The 17200-nt window shown below is 32.5% G+C and overlaps 2 protein-coding genes across 6 annotated transcripts in view; both read right to left on the reverse strand.

Moving 5' to 3' along the window:
- The window catches only part of LOC145334274 (glycerol kinase 3-like), a 159711-nt gene that overhangs the window by 102109 nt on the left and 40402 nt on the right, over window positions 1-17200 (reverse strand). The gene's annotated exons all lie outside the window — the stretch shown is intronic.
- The window catches only part of LOC145334275 (uncharacterized), a 46027-nt gene continuing 35231 nt past the window's right edge, over window positions 6405-17200 (reverse strand). The window contains exons 10-13 of the mRNA XM_080179670.1: window positions 8713-8803; window positions 8041-8159; window positions 7271-7374; window positions 6405-6735 (exon numbers count right to left, since the gene is read on the reverse strand). Coding sequence (XP_080035796.1) covers window positions 6695-6735; window positions 7271-7374; window positions 8041-8159; window positions 8713-8803 — 355 coding nt within the window. The 3' untranslated portion in view covers window positions 6405-6694. The remainder of the gene's footprint in view (window positions 6736-7270; window positions 7375-8040; window positions 8160-8712; window positions 8804-17200) is intronic.

The following is a 17200-nucleotide window of genomic DNA, read 5'->3' on the forward strand; positions in this document are numbered from 1 at the left end:
CCCCAAAAATAGCAATGTATCTTAAATAGCAGCTGAGAAAATCACATTTCCCCAATGATGATACACAAAATTACCCCTCTTGTAGATTACAACTAATAGTTGAAACATCTGGACACTTAACTAAATGAACTAACCATTTAAATTTCAATAGTAATTCCCCATGGTTGTAAAGCCAAATAATAAGAAAACGTTATTATAAAACTTTGGGGACTAGTGTACTAATTATTCTAATGTCCCCTCCCTCCCTGCTACTAGACAGAAGAAGTAGTACTACAAAACAAACATATTCAAAATTACTTTATAAGAATTTTTATATAATATTTTTCTTGTGAACTTAATTACTGAAATTATGCCTAGCATTTGCAGGGATCTTAAGGGATAAGACAATAGAGATTGATATATTTGTGTACATCCCCAATGAGGATAATCAAAATTGCCATTGGGTAAATTAAATATTAATTAAAAAGTTAGTACTAAATTGTAAAGATTTAATAAAAGTACCCAAAGTTTGGGTATAGTCCCTTTCGTGGCAACGCCCCTTAAGGGGAGATTCATCGTATTTTCAAAATTGCTTTTGATAGGTTATTTTTGGTTAGGTTAGGTTATATTGGGTCAGGTGATTGCCCCGCAGGGTTAGGCAATTGGCCCCACAGTGTTAGAGCCTCCCGCTGGGGCTAGAAATAGGAGAAATGCTACTGTGAAATACAAAGAAACGTCCCTTAAGTGGCGTTGCCACGAAAGGGACAATACCCCATTTATCGGACGAGAAAACTTGGGAACCAGTAAAATAGACAAGACAATGCCCCTTCTCTCCTTGACTATTTGAGTTAATATATCAGAGATTAAGGTATAATCTAATGGCAAATAAATAATTAATACCAAATATGAATATCTACTTGGATTGGATCCAGGGAGAGAGGGGCTGTTTATTGCAGTAGTTCCCAAAGTTTTATAATAATGTTCTCTTATTCCTTGGCTTAACAACTTTGGGGGCTTTCTTTGAATTTCAATTGGTTGGTTCATTAGGTTGAGTTTCTAAACTTTTCAGCCAATGATTGTAATTGGGAACGTTTTGTAAGGATTCTTGTAACAATATTCCTAAAAGCGCCGCAACTCTATGATTATTATAAATTATGGAAAATTGATTTCAAGCAGAAAATGATGGTAGTTCCTTTAAAAAATAACGTCATACTGGCCCACAATTGGTCGATTTAAATAAAAACTGCCTATCAATGGTCATGTGTATTGTATGACGTCATTTTTAGGCACCATCATAAGCAGTGGCGTGCGAAGCACTTTGTCTAGGGAGGGGGGCATTTTGAAGATTTTGTAAAATTTTGCCCCCCTCTACTTTGGGGGGGGCATTTTGATTATATTTACTAATTATATAATATATATATACTAATACTAATAAGGGCGTTTTAGGGGTTGGGGTTATTTGATTATGGGCCTTCTAGTCCTTATCCCTTCTTCCCCATCCTCTCCCCCATGCCTATTTCCCATTTATATCCCCCATCTCTTCCCCCCCCCCATCATTTCTCCCCCATCCCTTCTCCCCACCCTGCAATGACCGAAGGAAAGGGAGCTATAAAGCATCTTCGAAAAAAAAGTACAGAAGATAATTTAACCTCCCCCCCCCCCCACCAAAAAACATTTTTTATGGGTGGAAGGGGATGTTATAAAATCTCAGCAGGAAGGATGAATAACCCCATTAAAAAAATTTTGGGGTGGGGGAGATAAAAACACTCATTTTGGAAATAATTTACCAAAAATTAACCTAATATGTAAAACTGATTTTAAATATTTTTTTATTGTATGACAACAAGGATGACAACATCTTTAAGTAGCAAAGCACAAAAAATCATTAATAAGAATACAGACAAGTAGATTTAAAGAGCATCTGTTGAAATAAATATATATTTTAAGTAGAAAAAGTCACAAATCCTTTTTCATGTATGTTGTGTGATGACAGTCAAAGTAAATTACATACTGGATGCTCAAAACAGTGAGAAATTTTATTTTTTTTAATATTATAATCCACAAAAAAATTTATCGTACCATAAAAACCAAAGATATAAAGAACTATGTAAAAAATAAAAAAAATTACTTGTCCTTTCATCTACAGTTATAAAATTCTCCTAGAAATATGGAAAACTTTGGGGTATAGTCTCTTTTGTGGCAACACCTCTTAAGGGGCATTTCGTCGTATTTTCATAGTAGCTTTTAATAGGTTATTCTAGGTTAAGTTAGGTCAGGTGATTTACCCGCAGGGTTAGGCAATTGGCCCCGCAGGAGCTATAAATAGGTGAAAAGCTAATGTGAAAATACGACGAAATGCACCTTAACAGGCAATGTCACAAAAGGGACTATACCCGAAATTTAAAAGATACAAAAATAGCCAAAAAACGTCCTGAAAAGCAGTCCGACCTCCATGAATTTTTAATAGTTATTTATACTCCATAATGATGGGAATGTTAACATTAAGTTTTAGCCTTCTATCTTTAATTGCAGTTGAAAAAGTCACATTTCCCCCTTAGCATTACGTACTGACAGCCATAGTGAATTATAGAGAAGCTAAAAAGTTATATCAACATATCCTACCCTCTTTAAATGGCACTTTAAAACTCTGTTAATTTTTTATTAAGTGGCGTTTCCAAGGATTTATAAGGGCGGTGTGTGAAGCGCACCTAAAAATAATTACTCCCCCTTTGAACTAAAATCAATTAAAGACAACAAGAGTGGCGTATTTTATCAAGTTAGGAATATAGAGTGTAGTTAGTTTTAAGGGTTTTTAATGAAAATTGCCATAAAAAAACATGTCTTTTTGTAAGGGTATGTACACAAAAAAAATGATAAACTTATCCTGAAAATAATATGACATCATATATAGTTATTCATTTAGACAGACATACAGTGCAGTTGAGAAAAAGGCTTAGATAAATATCAACGCTGTTTCTTTTTTATATAAAATAACTTTTTGTTTACACATGTTTTTTAGAAATAAAAACAAAATATAGAATGTGATAAAAAGCAGAAACCATTTGGAAGGGCGCAAAGTGCAAATTTTTTTCTTCAAATATGCAGGGAGGGAGGGGTTTTTGGGCTATTTATTACACTAGTCCCCAATATTTCATATAAAATTTTCTTATTCGTTGGCTCAACAACTTTGGGGACTTTAATGGAATTTTGATTGGTTGGTTAATTAGATCGAGTTTCCATACATTTCATCCACTAATTGTAATCTATATAAGGGGTAATTTTGTATATCATCAGTGGGGATGTACAAAATTTCTTTGGTAAAAAGTTTATATTATACAAAATAAAATACTTCCTATTACCTGGTTTGTTATGTTCAGTGAAAAAAGATTATAACCTAATTTCTACACTAATTAAAAAATTTGGTAAGGTTAAATGAATAGTAACTGTCTGTTTTTTTTGAGTATTTCTTGATCTTTTTTTGGAAACTGGGATAGTTTTGCTTTTTGTAAGGTAGGGGGCAAAAAGGGGCATTTTTGTTGACCAGGGGGGGGGGGGAAATGGGGCATTTTTCAACATTTAGGGAGGGCAGGGGGGGCGGTGGCTAGGGGGGGGCAGGAGGGGGCTTTTTGGTCTTTAGGGGGGGGGGATTGCCCCAAATGCCCCCTTCGGTTTGCACGCTTCTGATCATAAGTTTCATTTAAAGTCATAATACATTCTATTAAGCAATCTTTAAGACCTAAATCGAAGTTTGGGCATTTTACTTGGAACTGCGCTACATTAAAACTTGAATTCAATTTCACTTCCATTGTCCTATTAATTAATACCTGAATAACATTAATTAACCTAGTGTGGAAATAAAACAGAAAAAAATCGAAAAAATAAAAATTTAATAGTATCAAAATTTGTCCAGTATGGCTTCAAAACCGATTAATATCCGCTGGATTAGAACCGGTTCTGAGCCATACTGAAAAATCATGTACAATATCGTAGTTCAAATTATTTCCTGTGGATATCAAAATACGAATCACCAAATTGATGCCAGTTTTGTAAGCCCGGGACTTCGGCCCCTCGAGGCTAACAAACTGGTTCATTCCTACACTTTTATTTTAATATCCGCGGACAGCTGAAATAAAAAAAAATATTCTAGAATTGAGTTTTTCGGTGGCGTGCTCAGGGTTTTACCAGAAAGAGCTCGAAGTGCAACCAAAAATTTTGATACTTTCTCACAATTTATGACACCTCCGCTCCGCATCGTATTATAGACAACTATCCACGCATAGAAAAATGAAAAATTTTATAAGATTAAATCCAGTTTTGTTAGCTCGGGCCTTCATTATTAACTTTTTAATTTATGAAAAATTGGAAATGATTCGAAAATCTATGTTTTAATTATTGGCGGCAACACTTGAACACTAAATTTAATGTTATTTAATCAATTTTTTCCTCATATTCAATTTATTTCCTTCCTTTGCATTTGTTAATTGTCAGGGATATAAAGGGATAAGACAATGAATAATAAATTGAAAAAACCTCAAATTATGAAAAATAATATTATCCCATATAACAGTAACAAGCCCTTTTAACTCCACAGGGGGAGCATAGACCGCTGACAATTTGTTAGTGTTTCTGTAACAATGTGGCTTTTTTATGGACATGGGATAGGGTTGTCAGCCCTAAGCACTATGATTGCGGTGTAAAGCGTCCTTTTGCCCATTAGACAACCAACCCTTTGATTGCACGACCTTTGTCTGAGAAGTCCTAACTGTGCATGGTAGTGAGTTGCGCCTGTTTTAGGCCAAGGCATAAATAGTTAGAGTAGGGGGTACTCTAACTATTTATGTCGCGCACCTGACTTAGCAGCAGTAGGAACCATTTTAACGTCTTTAGTTATGACGCGGTGTCGGACCGAGATTCGAACCTATCACCTTCCCGACGACGAGCGGATGCGCTACATGTTGAGCCACGGTCGCGGTTATTACCCCTTATGTAATTGGTTGGTTAATTTCGTTAGGTGTCCAAACATTTAAACCACTAATTGTAATCTACAGAAGAGGTAATTTTGTGAATCATCATTTAGAATGTACATTAATTTATCGGCCATTGTCTTATCATTTTAGATTCCTGAGTTGTTTCTTTGTATTGCAAATGTAATTAATTTTTTTGCAATAAAAAATGTGCACATATTCTTTAGCATTTTGTACAAGAGATGGGATGTTTGTTTGCGAATTTTGTTGAAGATTTGTTAAATCTTTATAGGATCACTATCGGCTGCGCCCCTAACATCTAGAGGAAGGGCATAAAAATAGGACAATACCATACCCAGCCTTATCTATTAAAAAAAGTAAAAAGCCTAAAACCATTTAGGACCTATATGAGGCTCCACTGTAAAAGAGAAAAATATCGGTTCAGCGGTTAGCGAGATACTTCGATACAGACAAAAAAAGGCTTACTATCCTTATAATAAAGTAACAGGATGACTGTCTGTGTGTTTGTACAGAAGGATCTTGCTAACCGCTGAATTGATCATCAGGTTCTCCTTAACAGAGTAGCTTCTCATAGGTCCCAGGAAGGTTTATAACAATTTTGGGGGAGGGTATTATCACCCTCCCAAGAGAAATCACAATTTTTTTAATATTCTTGCTTTTTCGTAGACTTGAACGCAACATAGACATGAAATAAAATAAAAACATTTAAAGTGCCACTAGAGGCCTCTAGGGGCGTAGCCGCTAGTTTTATATATTAGGATTACTTTTATTTGTCCCGTTTCTCTCATTAGCATAAGTACCACTAATTAACCCTTTAAAGATATATATTTTCAATAACTTAAATAAAATCAAAACGTTTTAACCAACTATCATAATTTACAGAAGGGGTAATTTTGTGTATCATCATTAAGTATGTACAACAATTTATTCGCTAAATCCCTGCAAAATTTTGGCTCTAATCACCTTCAATATATGTATGAAATGAATGTGAAACTAGCAGCTAAGCCCCTAAAGGCCTCTAGAAGGACTTAAGGTCTCTAGGGGGCAGGGGAAATGCCTTCCCTCTCTGTTTTCAATTTTAGCTTTTAAAAGAATAAGTTAAAAACATTATTTTGGGGGAGGGGAATTTTTAGCGGAAGATTTATCTTGGGAGGTTTGTAGTGCCCTCCCCCATAACAAGTTGTAAACAGGACCTATGAGAGGCTACATTGTTAAGGAAAATCACATTAGTGCAGCGGATAGCGAGATCTCTTGGTACAGACTGACACAAAGACAGTAGACATTCTGGTACTTCCTTTCAGGATATAAAGATTTCATTATAAATTAAGTGATATTAATTTCACTTTGATAATCCGCGATGTCCTCAATATTGCCACAAGTAAGATTTTAATTTTTTTTACTAAAAATTAAAATAACATGAAAGAAGAAAAAACACAAAAATATGAATACAGTATTATATTTATTATTATAGAACTACACAGAATAGCTATTTTATTTCATATTATTATAATTTACATTTTTTGTCAGTTTTTTAGCATTTTTGGTAACAAATGGCGGTGTTATTTATCTTTATAATCTAACATATGTTTTTATTTTGACAATGTTTAATGCCCACAAAAGATTTTTAATAAAAGGATTTTCCTAAAAATTGCGCCAATAAAATACCACGCCAAAATTTTCCCCAATTTTTGAAAAATAATTTATTGTACCAGAGGATGATGGGTTTTGATTTAATAATTGATGGAGTAGGTACCAATGTTGCTGTTAAAGTCTGAAAAAAATCAATCGTTACAATTTTGTAAAATTATTCTTATACAATGTTTGTCCATTAAAGTTACAATATCTACTCGTTTAGTTGGTTCTTATTTGAGGGTGAAGTTTTTAGTCTTATCACAAAGAACTACATTGGACCTAATATGCCTAATGAAGAAAGAGTAATTTATAAATTCTTACTGCAGTACATGATATCCCAAATTGGGTAAATTAAACTCAGAACTATAGAATTTTACAAATGTATTTATTATGTTTTCCATTATGGCTTCTAAACCAATTAATATCTTTTGAATTAGAACTGGTTCTCATCCATACTTAATTATTATGTATAGCAGGTTATTACAGACAATTTTTCACAGAAATAAAAACAAAAATAATGAATTTAATACCAGATTTGTTAACATAGGACTTCTGCCCCTCAAGAAACAAAACTGGTTTAAATTTAAAATTGTTAATTTCAATATCCATGGAAAACTGTCTATTATTATGATGCAAGAAATAACTATTACTCTTCTAGCCTTGATTATACTTACTTGAGACAAAAGGATCCAAAGGAGCAAATAATTCTTGCTGCTGAGGCTGTGCTCTGAACTGTTGCTGCTGTGAAGCAAAGCTGAAGGATCTTGCGGTTTCAGTTCTAAATAAGGATAGATTAAATTAAGATAATTTTATCTGCAGAAGCTTGTGTAATTGATGAAGTATGCTCTCTAACTAATACGCAAATGAAATTTATATCAACATAAGTAAGTATATCGCAATAAAGTCAACAATCAATTGCTTAACTTTCAGAATACTAAAACATATCCGGTTTTAAAAAGGTTTACTATAAATATCCTTGCTCCCATAAATGCTTTAAGAAGTTGATTAAGATTTAATATTGTCTTAAGTTAGATAGATAGGAAAATGTTTGTAGGAAAGAATGATGCCCCTGTTAATCTAATTATTATACTCTTTATGTTTGGATTGCTTGTAAGTTATTTAACTAGTTATTAATTGGAAAAATGTAACTTTTATTATTTAAGGTCTTATCAATTGCTATCCATGATTAATAATATAGGTATATAGATAGACATATAATTGAGTAGTTTTATAGTGTTACAATGAAATCAGAAAATACTTGAAACAATATGTAATTTCTAAATAAGTACGTGAAATTCATACTTTGTTTGTGAGTCAACCTTTTGTAGATTGCTAGTTACATATTCTTCTCTTAGAGTCAACTAGCTGAGCCATTTAGATTTTTTATGATAAAATAAAACTGAATAGAGATTGATGTATAACTGGGTAACCAAAAGATGAATACCTGGCTGGGAGGGGTTGCTGTCCCTGTTGAGCCTGCTGCAGTCTGACCAACTGAGATCTCTGATCTTCAAGAATCTGCAGCTGTCTCTGTCTCTCTCTCAAAGCTTCCTCACGGCTTACCTGTACAAAAATAATTTTAGATCAAAATAGAATACAATATTGAAACCACCAGAAAAGAAATAATTGATTATCAAATTCTTGAATTCCTTTTTTGTGTGAGTTCTGGCAGTTTATGTTTTTAAGAAGTTTTTTCAAGTGTTAAATCACAAAATCTATAAAACTGGTATAAAGGAGTTGTATTTCTTTAGTAGCATATAATTATTTTTACTACAGCGCTTTAGCTATGGCGCATTTTTTGAGTTTCATATATTTTTTAATAGAGTGCACTTTTGCTAGGGCGCATATTTGAGTTGCCTATGTTTTTTTAAAAGAATGCACCTTTGTTATGGCGCTTCTTTAGACTTAAACTTTTTCAATATTGCTTTGAAAACGATTAATATCCGCTGGATTAGAACCAGTTCACATCCAAACTGAAAAAGCATGTATAGCATCGAGTTTCCACGAATAATACAATAAAAATCACAAGACTTGTTTTTGATATTATGATTTTTCATATTCCTATCCGCGGATAGGTGTCTATAATACGATGCTAAATAACCTATTAAATATCTACCTTTTCGTCAGCAATGAGTTGAGAGTTGACTGTGTTTCTGTTGCTGGGGGTGGGGACAGCGGGGATGGGCTCTTGCTGCTGGCTGGTAGGCCTACATATACATATATATAAATATGTCAGGGATATAAAGGGATAAGACAATTTACGAATAAAAACAGACATGTTTTATGGTCGATAAATTATAACAAACATAGAACAATGGATATAGAATACGGGGATATATTGACAGGGGAAATTTGTCGTCAATTTAGGTTGCTGATATGGACCTCACTTATTGGTCAGTTCGTTCGTACAGTGGGTGAGAAGGGGTTGGTTTAAATGGGGTTGTTGGGGGTAAAGTTATTTTAGCCAGCTGCGAGTATTAATTTATTAGAGTACATGAAAGTCTGGTGCAACATCCAAGTAATCTTACATCGATTCATAGAATCAATAGTAGACTGATAGATAGATAGAAATGTAGATAAACACAAAAATAGATAGAAATATTAACAGATAGATAGATAGACTAAAAGAATAGATTAGCTCATTGTTGCAATTAGAATAAACATGACTTAATGGGCGATAAATTAAAAAACCCAAAAGTGTAAATAAATTCAAAACCACTTTTGTTATCCCGGGCCTTCGGCCACTCGGGACTAACTAGACTGGTTTTGATCTTATAATTTTACTTTTCAATATCCGCGAAAAGATGTCTATAATACGATGCGACAAATAACTATTTCAAGTTAGTTTAAGAGAGAGAAAGATAGGAAATTTAAAACTTTTTAGTTTTTACAACTTAATCTTTAATTACCCTCTGCAAAAAAAATTAAATAATAACAAATAAAAGGATAAGAAAAATATTTGCAAATTTTTAGCTTTTATATACTTTGCCAAAATTACATTTTTTGTGATATAACTTTTTTCTTTCTCTTTTTATTGGCAAAACAGGTACTATATGGATGATACTTGATAAAAATGGTGATGACAACCCCAGTTATAATAAACAATTACCCTTGCAAATTCTGTAGTTTTGACACTGCTAGTAAAGATTTGAGAATTAAATATTTTTTGTAACATTTGGTACCAGTGTAATATACAGTCCAATGCAACCTCGCTTCCTCAAAATGTTACCCTAAATGTAATCTACAGAAGGGGTAATTCTGTGTATCATCAATTTATCAGCCATTGTCTTATCCCTTTAGATGCCTGGTATTATAGCATCTCAATTTAAAGCAAAAGTTTCCTATTTCAGATTTTAGAAGTTTCTACAAAATTGTAAAAAAAATTTATTTATCGCTATTTTATTTAGGTATTATATAAAGCTATTTTTATGATAAATAAAATGATAAAAGTTATTTTCGCATCGTATTATAGACAGCTTTCAGCAGATAGTAAAATAAAAAAATATAAACTAATTCCAGTTATGTTCGAGTTCAAAGCCATACTGAAAATATAATTGCTTAATATTATATTAAAAGTATAATTTAGTAATATTTTTGAAACACCTAAAAATGCAATTGGCTTAGCATCTAAATTTAAACCAAAAGTTTCACATTTTGGAATTTTTATTTTTTGTAAAAAAATGCAAATAAGATATAAATTGCATTTAATCTAGGGGGAGGGGGTTATTTTACCTTAAGAAAAAATATTTTGCCTTTGTTTTTTCTGTTAGAATAATAATAATTGTTTAGTTTTTATTATTTTAAAATTTCCATTCAATTTATAAATCCCACATCCAAATGATAATACACAAAATTATCCCTGGAATTATTGGTTAAAATGCTTGGACACTCAACTTAATGAACCAACCAATTAAATTCATTTAAAGTCTCCAAAGTTGTTAAGCCAACGAATAAGAAAAAGTTGTTATAAGACTAGTGTTTTTTAAAAGTTTTTTCCCAATTTCCTTTTTCATTTAAATTTTAAAATTTTTTAAAAGAAAAACAATTTGTATATTAGTCATTTATCGTATTATAGACAGCTTTCCGCGGATATTGAAATGGAAAGTTGTAAGATTAAAACCAGTTTTTATTTCAAAATTGTCTATATTAATTGATTTTGAAGCAATACTGGATAATTAGATTATAGATATTTTTGTACATTTTTGGCCTGTCTAAAAAAAATTGGATGGGGTAAAGGGCCTTTTTTCTTATAGGGGCTTTGCTCTAAGGTTCTGTTGAGGATTCATGAGTAACGATTACCGAGATCTTAATATTTTACAAACATACAGACGGACAGACATCATGCTAATTTGAATTATGAATAATTATTTTTATTGGCTTTGAAACCGATTTACATCAACGGGATTAGAACCAGTTCTCAGTCATACTGAAAAATCATGTTTAGCATCGTATTACAGACAATTTTCCACGGGGCCAACAAATCTTATATTTTTTTATTTTTATACCCGCGGAAAGCTGTCTATTATAATACGTTGTGTTAATATCTAAGTTATATGCCTGTAGTCTTGTTGTTAAAGCTATGACAATGTTTAACTGTAAACAATTATAAATGGCCATAAACATAAAATATCCTTCTTTAAAAAATAAAATGAAATTTAAGGGTTAAGGAGTGTCAACAAAATGGATATAGGATATACAATACATGGATATATGAACAAGGGAATTTTGACCTAATCTATTGGCCAGTTTGTTCATCCAGTAGGAGAGAAGGGAATTTGGATAGTAGCTGAGAATATCAACATCCAAGTTATGATAAATCGATTTGTAAAGGCTAAGAAAATTTGTTAATATTAGTTATGCATTTTTTTTAAACGAGAAGAATTATATTCATTGGTAGAAGCAGGACAAAAAAATTTCAAATAAAAATCTGAAGTTTGGAACATTGATTCCTAGTACAACAAAGTAAAATATTTTAATCCGTAACATTACAGATTGATTTTTGTAACCTATAAATTATTCCTTGCTTACTAAATGAACATATTTTCCCTTGTTTTACAATGTTTATATACTAGCGGCTACGCCCCTAGAGGCCTGTAGTGGCACTTTAAATGTTTGGTTTTTTGGTTCAAGTCTCTACGATCGATTTGTCCTTATTTCTCTTGGGAGGGTGGTGGTACCCTCCCCCCAATAGTTAAAAACCTTCCCAGGACCTATTAGAAGCTACCCTGTAGAGGAAAATTATATCGGTTCATCGGTTAGCGAGATCCTTCGGTACAAATAGACAGACAGAATTAGTATAAGAATTTTATATAGTTTTAAAGAGAAGCTTTGCTAGAGAATATTTCAATCATTAAACTATTTTGTTTATCGCTTCATTATTCAAAATTTCTAGGTGTGCTTTGCAATGGATATAGAACATGTGGAAATATTGACAGGGGAAATTTTGTCGTTAATTTAGCCTGCTAAGATGGACCTTATTCATTGGTCAGTTCGTTCATCCAGTAGGTGGGCAGGGGTGAAGTGGATAGATGGATGGGGGTGACGTTATTTTAGCCAGCAGCGAGTAATACTTTATTAGAGAACATGAAAATTTGGTGCAACATCCAAGAAAAAATATATCAAATTGCATAACCGTAGATAAAAAGATAACTTTGAAAATTGATTTATAAAATATTTCACTTAAAATTGTTAGTTACAAAGCTAATAATAGTTATTTATCACATCGTATTATAGACAACTTTTCATGAATATTAAAACCAAAAACTTTACTATTATGAATTTTTTTTTTAATTCATGAAAAATTGTCTGTAATTCGATGCTACATATGATTTTTCAGTATGGCTGAGAATCTGCTCTAACCATTAGCGATTTTGGGGACTTTTATTGAATTTGATTGGTTAGTTCTTTAGGTTAAGTGTCCAAACGTTTCAATCACCAGTTGAAATCTACACAAGGTGTAATTTTGTGAATTATCATTGGGGATGAACATCAATTTTTGTGCCATGGTCTTATCCCTTTATATCCGTGAATTTATGTGCATATTACAAGATATTTTTGTTAAGGCTCACACCCATACAGAGAAACAGGAATAAGTTAATGAAAGTTATATTTATAATCCAATCAACCATATTTTTGTGCGGTTGTTATATGCATAAGAACATTTAGTCATAATGTTATTAACTAGTGGCTACCCCCCTAGAGGCCTCTATCATAACTTGAGTTGTTGGTTGAATTCGATGCCCCATTTTAATTTCATTTTAAAAAGAAAAAGTGAAAGGAGGGGGGGGGGGGGTGATACCATTCTTTAAAAATAGCAATAAACAGTAAAAGTGAACCGAAAAGGTTCAGCGGTATGCGAGATCTTGATATTTTTATAAAAGGATACTTTTACTTTATGTTGGTTTAGCCACTGACAAAATTTTATGCCAACATTTATTGAAAAATAATTCAATCTTTGATTAGCCTATCTCTATAATCCTGGTCTTGTCATAATGCGACCTTTACACCTTAAAGCCAGGTGAACAGGGAAAGGAGAATGGAAGATAAATTAATCTTTCCCCCAAGGAAAAAAAGAAAATATTAATTTCTATACAACTCAAGGTAATTTGAGGTGTCCCCTTCACATTTAGTTTTTTGTTCAAAGAACAAAATAAGATTACTTTTTTGGGGGAATATTTTTATTGTATATCAAATTATATTATTTTTTGGGGTTGAGGATTGGGGTGCGAAGGGTGGTAATGTATTGCTTTGAAACCGATTAATATCCTGTGGATTAGAACCGGTTTTCAGAAAAATACTGAAAAATTATATATAGCGTCGTATAATATTCAGTTTTACACGAATATAAAAATATACAATCATAAGATTTAAACCAGTTTTTTAGACCGTGATTTGGTATTAATAATTATTACAGGTTGTAATTTAGAAAAGTTTATCAATTTATTCATTTTATTAAATAGATAAGTAGACAAATAGATATTTAGTAAGATAAATTTAAATTATGTTCAAAAAGCAATAATCTACAATTCATCATTTAGTTAGGTGCGACTATTAGGGACACAGACACATTTTATTTTAAATTTTCAATCGATGTATTTCTAAAAGCTTAGCTTTTCTATCATTGGGATCAGTCCGACCGTCCGTAAAACGTAGCTCTAAGCATGTTATAGAATTATGGATTTCAATGATGATTTCTGTAACAATTAGGTAGTCTATAACCGTTACCAGAAAGTCTGTAAGACCTTTTGAAACAGGTTGATTTTAAACTCATTTTTAAGAACATTTTTTCTCGTATTCATTCGAATCCGGTGGATAGGAACCGGTTCTCATCCATACGAAAAAAACTATGTCTAGCATCGTATTATATCCAGTTTTCTACGAATAGAGAAATGTACAATCATAAGATTAAAACCAGTTTTTTTAGCCGGTGCCTCCGGCACCTCGGGGCTAAAAAACTAGTTTTAATCTTATAATTGTACATTCTATATCCGCGGAAAGCCGTTTATAATACGATACGAGAAATAACTATTATTTCATCTGATTTTTGGAATATTAAATTCTAGGGCAACAAGGTTCAATGTTATAAGCATTTTGTTGCTTAATGTCTAATTTTAGAGCTTAACCCTTATGGATGATTGTTGTCATTAAAACACAGCCATACTGAAAAGCCATGTATGTATATTGTATAGCATCGTATTTCAGACAATTTTCCACAAGTGATAAAATAAAAATCATAAAATTAATACCGACTTGTTTTAAATTTATATTTTTATGTTAATATCCGCGGAAAGCTGTCTATAATACGATGTGATAGATAACTATTCTCAATTTTATTTCAATTAATTATCAAGTTGATTAAAATGAGAGAATTTCTATCAATGTTTCTAGGTGTGACTTTCTTTCTTGGTGCATTTATAGAGTATTTTTAGAGAGATCAGTAGAGTTTTTTTTCAGGTAAAGAACTTATTTTTATTTTTCAAAATGTCTGATTAAAATTATTAAATCAGGGAGGGAGGGGACATTAAGTCTTTTATTACACTGGTACCCAATGTTTTATCATAATGTTTTCATATTTGTTGACATAAAAACTTTGGGGACTTTTTAAATTTTGTTTAGTTGGTTCATTAAGTTCAGTGTCCCAACATCTAAACCACTAATTGTAATCTACAAAACTGGTAATTTTGTGTATTATAATTGGTGATGTACATCAATTATCGGTAATTGTCTTATCACTTTCGATCCCTTATAGGTTTTGGACATATTTGATGAAAAAAAAACAGCAACATTCAAATAATTTGTCAATTGTTGTTTTCCAAAGTGTTTTGGTCACGATTTTGATTTGTAACTTAGTTTGATTATTCAGATAACAAGCATTCACAGATGGGACAATGGCCAATAAAGTAATGTAAATCCCAAATACCACAAAATTATACCTTTTGTAGATGACAATTAATGGTTAATGTTAATTTAATGAACCAACCAATCAAAATTAAACAAAAGTCCAGAAAATTGTCAAGCCAACGAATAAGAAAACGTTATTATAAAACTTTGGGGACTAGTGCAATAAATAGCCTAATGTCCCCTCCCTCCCTGTTTGATTATTCAGATAACAAGCAGTGATACACAGATAGGACAATGGACAATAAATCAATCTTTCCCTCATAAAATAAGTATTTTATGGGTGGGGTTATATAAAGAAGAGTTTTCCCCACTCAAAATAAAAGCTGTCCCGAGCGAAGCGAGGCGTGATACTAAGGGGAGATAGGAAGGTAGAAGGGCCCGTACATAAGCCATAACGTGTCAGTGTCACCAGTACTGAAAACCCAGGTAAACCACCTCGTTGACAGGGTAAAGGAAGGCATCCATCCAAAGCCATTTCAATCTCTGAAGTGCCTTCAGTTGCAACCGTTTTAGAGGGAGCCCTTACTCGCTCCGCTTAAGAGAGAAGCTGCACTCGTGGTCACCCTCTAAAACGGGTGACTGAAGGCTTGCTTCAGAGATTGAAAGGTTGATGGATGGATAATAACGTGTCCGTGTCCCCCCTATACACGTCGCTTCGCTCCGGTTAAGGACACGGTATGGGACAGCTAAGAATGAAATTCTGCTTTTGGAAGCTGATAAATTTATGGAGAAAGAAGCTAATAAGTGTGTATATTAACAGAGAAGACAAACATTTGATGATAAACAAAATTACTCCTTCTATAGATTAAAATTATTGGTTGAAATGTATGAACACAGTTAGTTTTGAACCAACCAATCAAAATGCTCAAAAAGATAAATTGACCCCTTGAATCTTTCTTTGAAAGAAAAGATAATTTAGCTAAAATAAGTTTTAATTACAGATTTTATGAAAACTTTTGCTTAAATTATTTTGAGAAATACTTTTCCAGTATGGCTTTGAAACTGATTAATATCTGCTGGATTAGAACCGGTTCTAAGCCATACTGAAAAATCGTGTATCGTATCCTATGATATCCAGTTTTCTAAGAATATAAAAATGTACAATGATGTGATTAAAAGTCCGTGCCTTTTGAATCTCGGAGCTAACTATCTTATAATTGTACATTTTTATATTCGTGGAAAGCTGTCTATAATACGATATAATAAATAACCATATTACCTTTCCCCTGTAAAAAGCATTTATGTGAGAAAAAACTAACACGCAGCTAAATTTAATTTAAACCATGACCTTTATAATATATTTCTTTCAAAAAACGTCCATTAAAAACAGTAGAAATTTAGGGAACAGTCCCTTTCCTAACATCGTCCCATATGGGGCGATTCGTCGTATTTCTAAAATGGCTTTTATAGGTTATTTTAGGTTAAGTTAGGTATATTGGGTTAGGTGATTGCTCCACAGGGTTAGGTAATTGGCCCCGCAGGGTTAGAGCCCCCCGCAGGGGCTAGAAATAGGAGAAAAGCTTCTGTAAAAATACGAAGAATGGCCTCATAAGGTGCGATGTTACGAAAGGGACTATACCCGAAATTCTGGGAGGGAGAGGACATTTGGCAACTTATTACACCAGTCCCAAAAGTTTTATTATACCCTTATCTTATCTATTGGCTTAAAAACTTTTGGGACTTCTATTAATTTTTTGGGGGGTTGGTCCAAACAGTAATCTCCAGAAGGGGTAATTTTGTATATCACCATTGGGGATGTACATCAAGTTATTGTCTTATTATCATATAAAAAAAGTAGCGGCTGCTCCCCTAACATTTAGGAGCTTTGTATTCTAAGGGGTAGGGGAGGAAAGTATAAAACATAATACAATCCTAAGACTTTAATTTAAAAACAAAGTAGCCTTAAACCAACCCGGGACCAAAGTGAAGCTATCCTAAGATACAGACAAAAACCTTACTACTTTACATAATAGGCTAAGAGTTATAAAGTCCTATTTCATACTGTTATTTCTATTATTTTTTGGGAAAATTTTCTATTGTTATTTTATGATATTAAATGTTGCTAGAACCCTACAACAATAATTTAGTTGTCTTCAAGATTAAATACATATTTGGATGTTATTATATGTTTGTAATATTTAAAGCTGGGAAGATGCCCTTTGTCTTTTAAAACAGCAAAGCTGCTATATAAATATATATGTCAG

The sequence above is a fragment of the Acartia tonsa genome, chromosome 12 (genome assembly GCF_053477335.1).
Source record: "Acartia tonsa isolate MP-2025a chromosome 12, ASM5347733v1, whole genome shotgun sequence".
NCBI lineage: Eukaryota > Metazoa > Arthropoda > Copepoda > Calanoida > Acartiidae > Acartia > Acartia tonsa.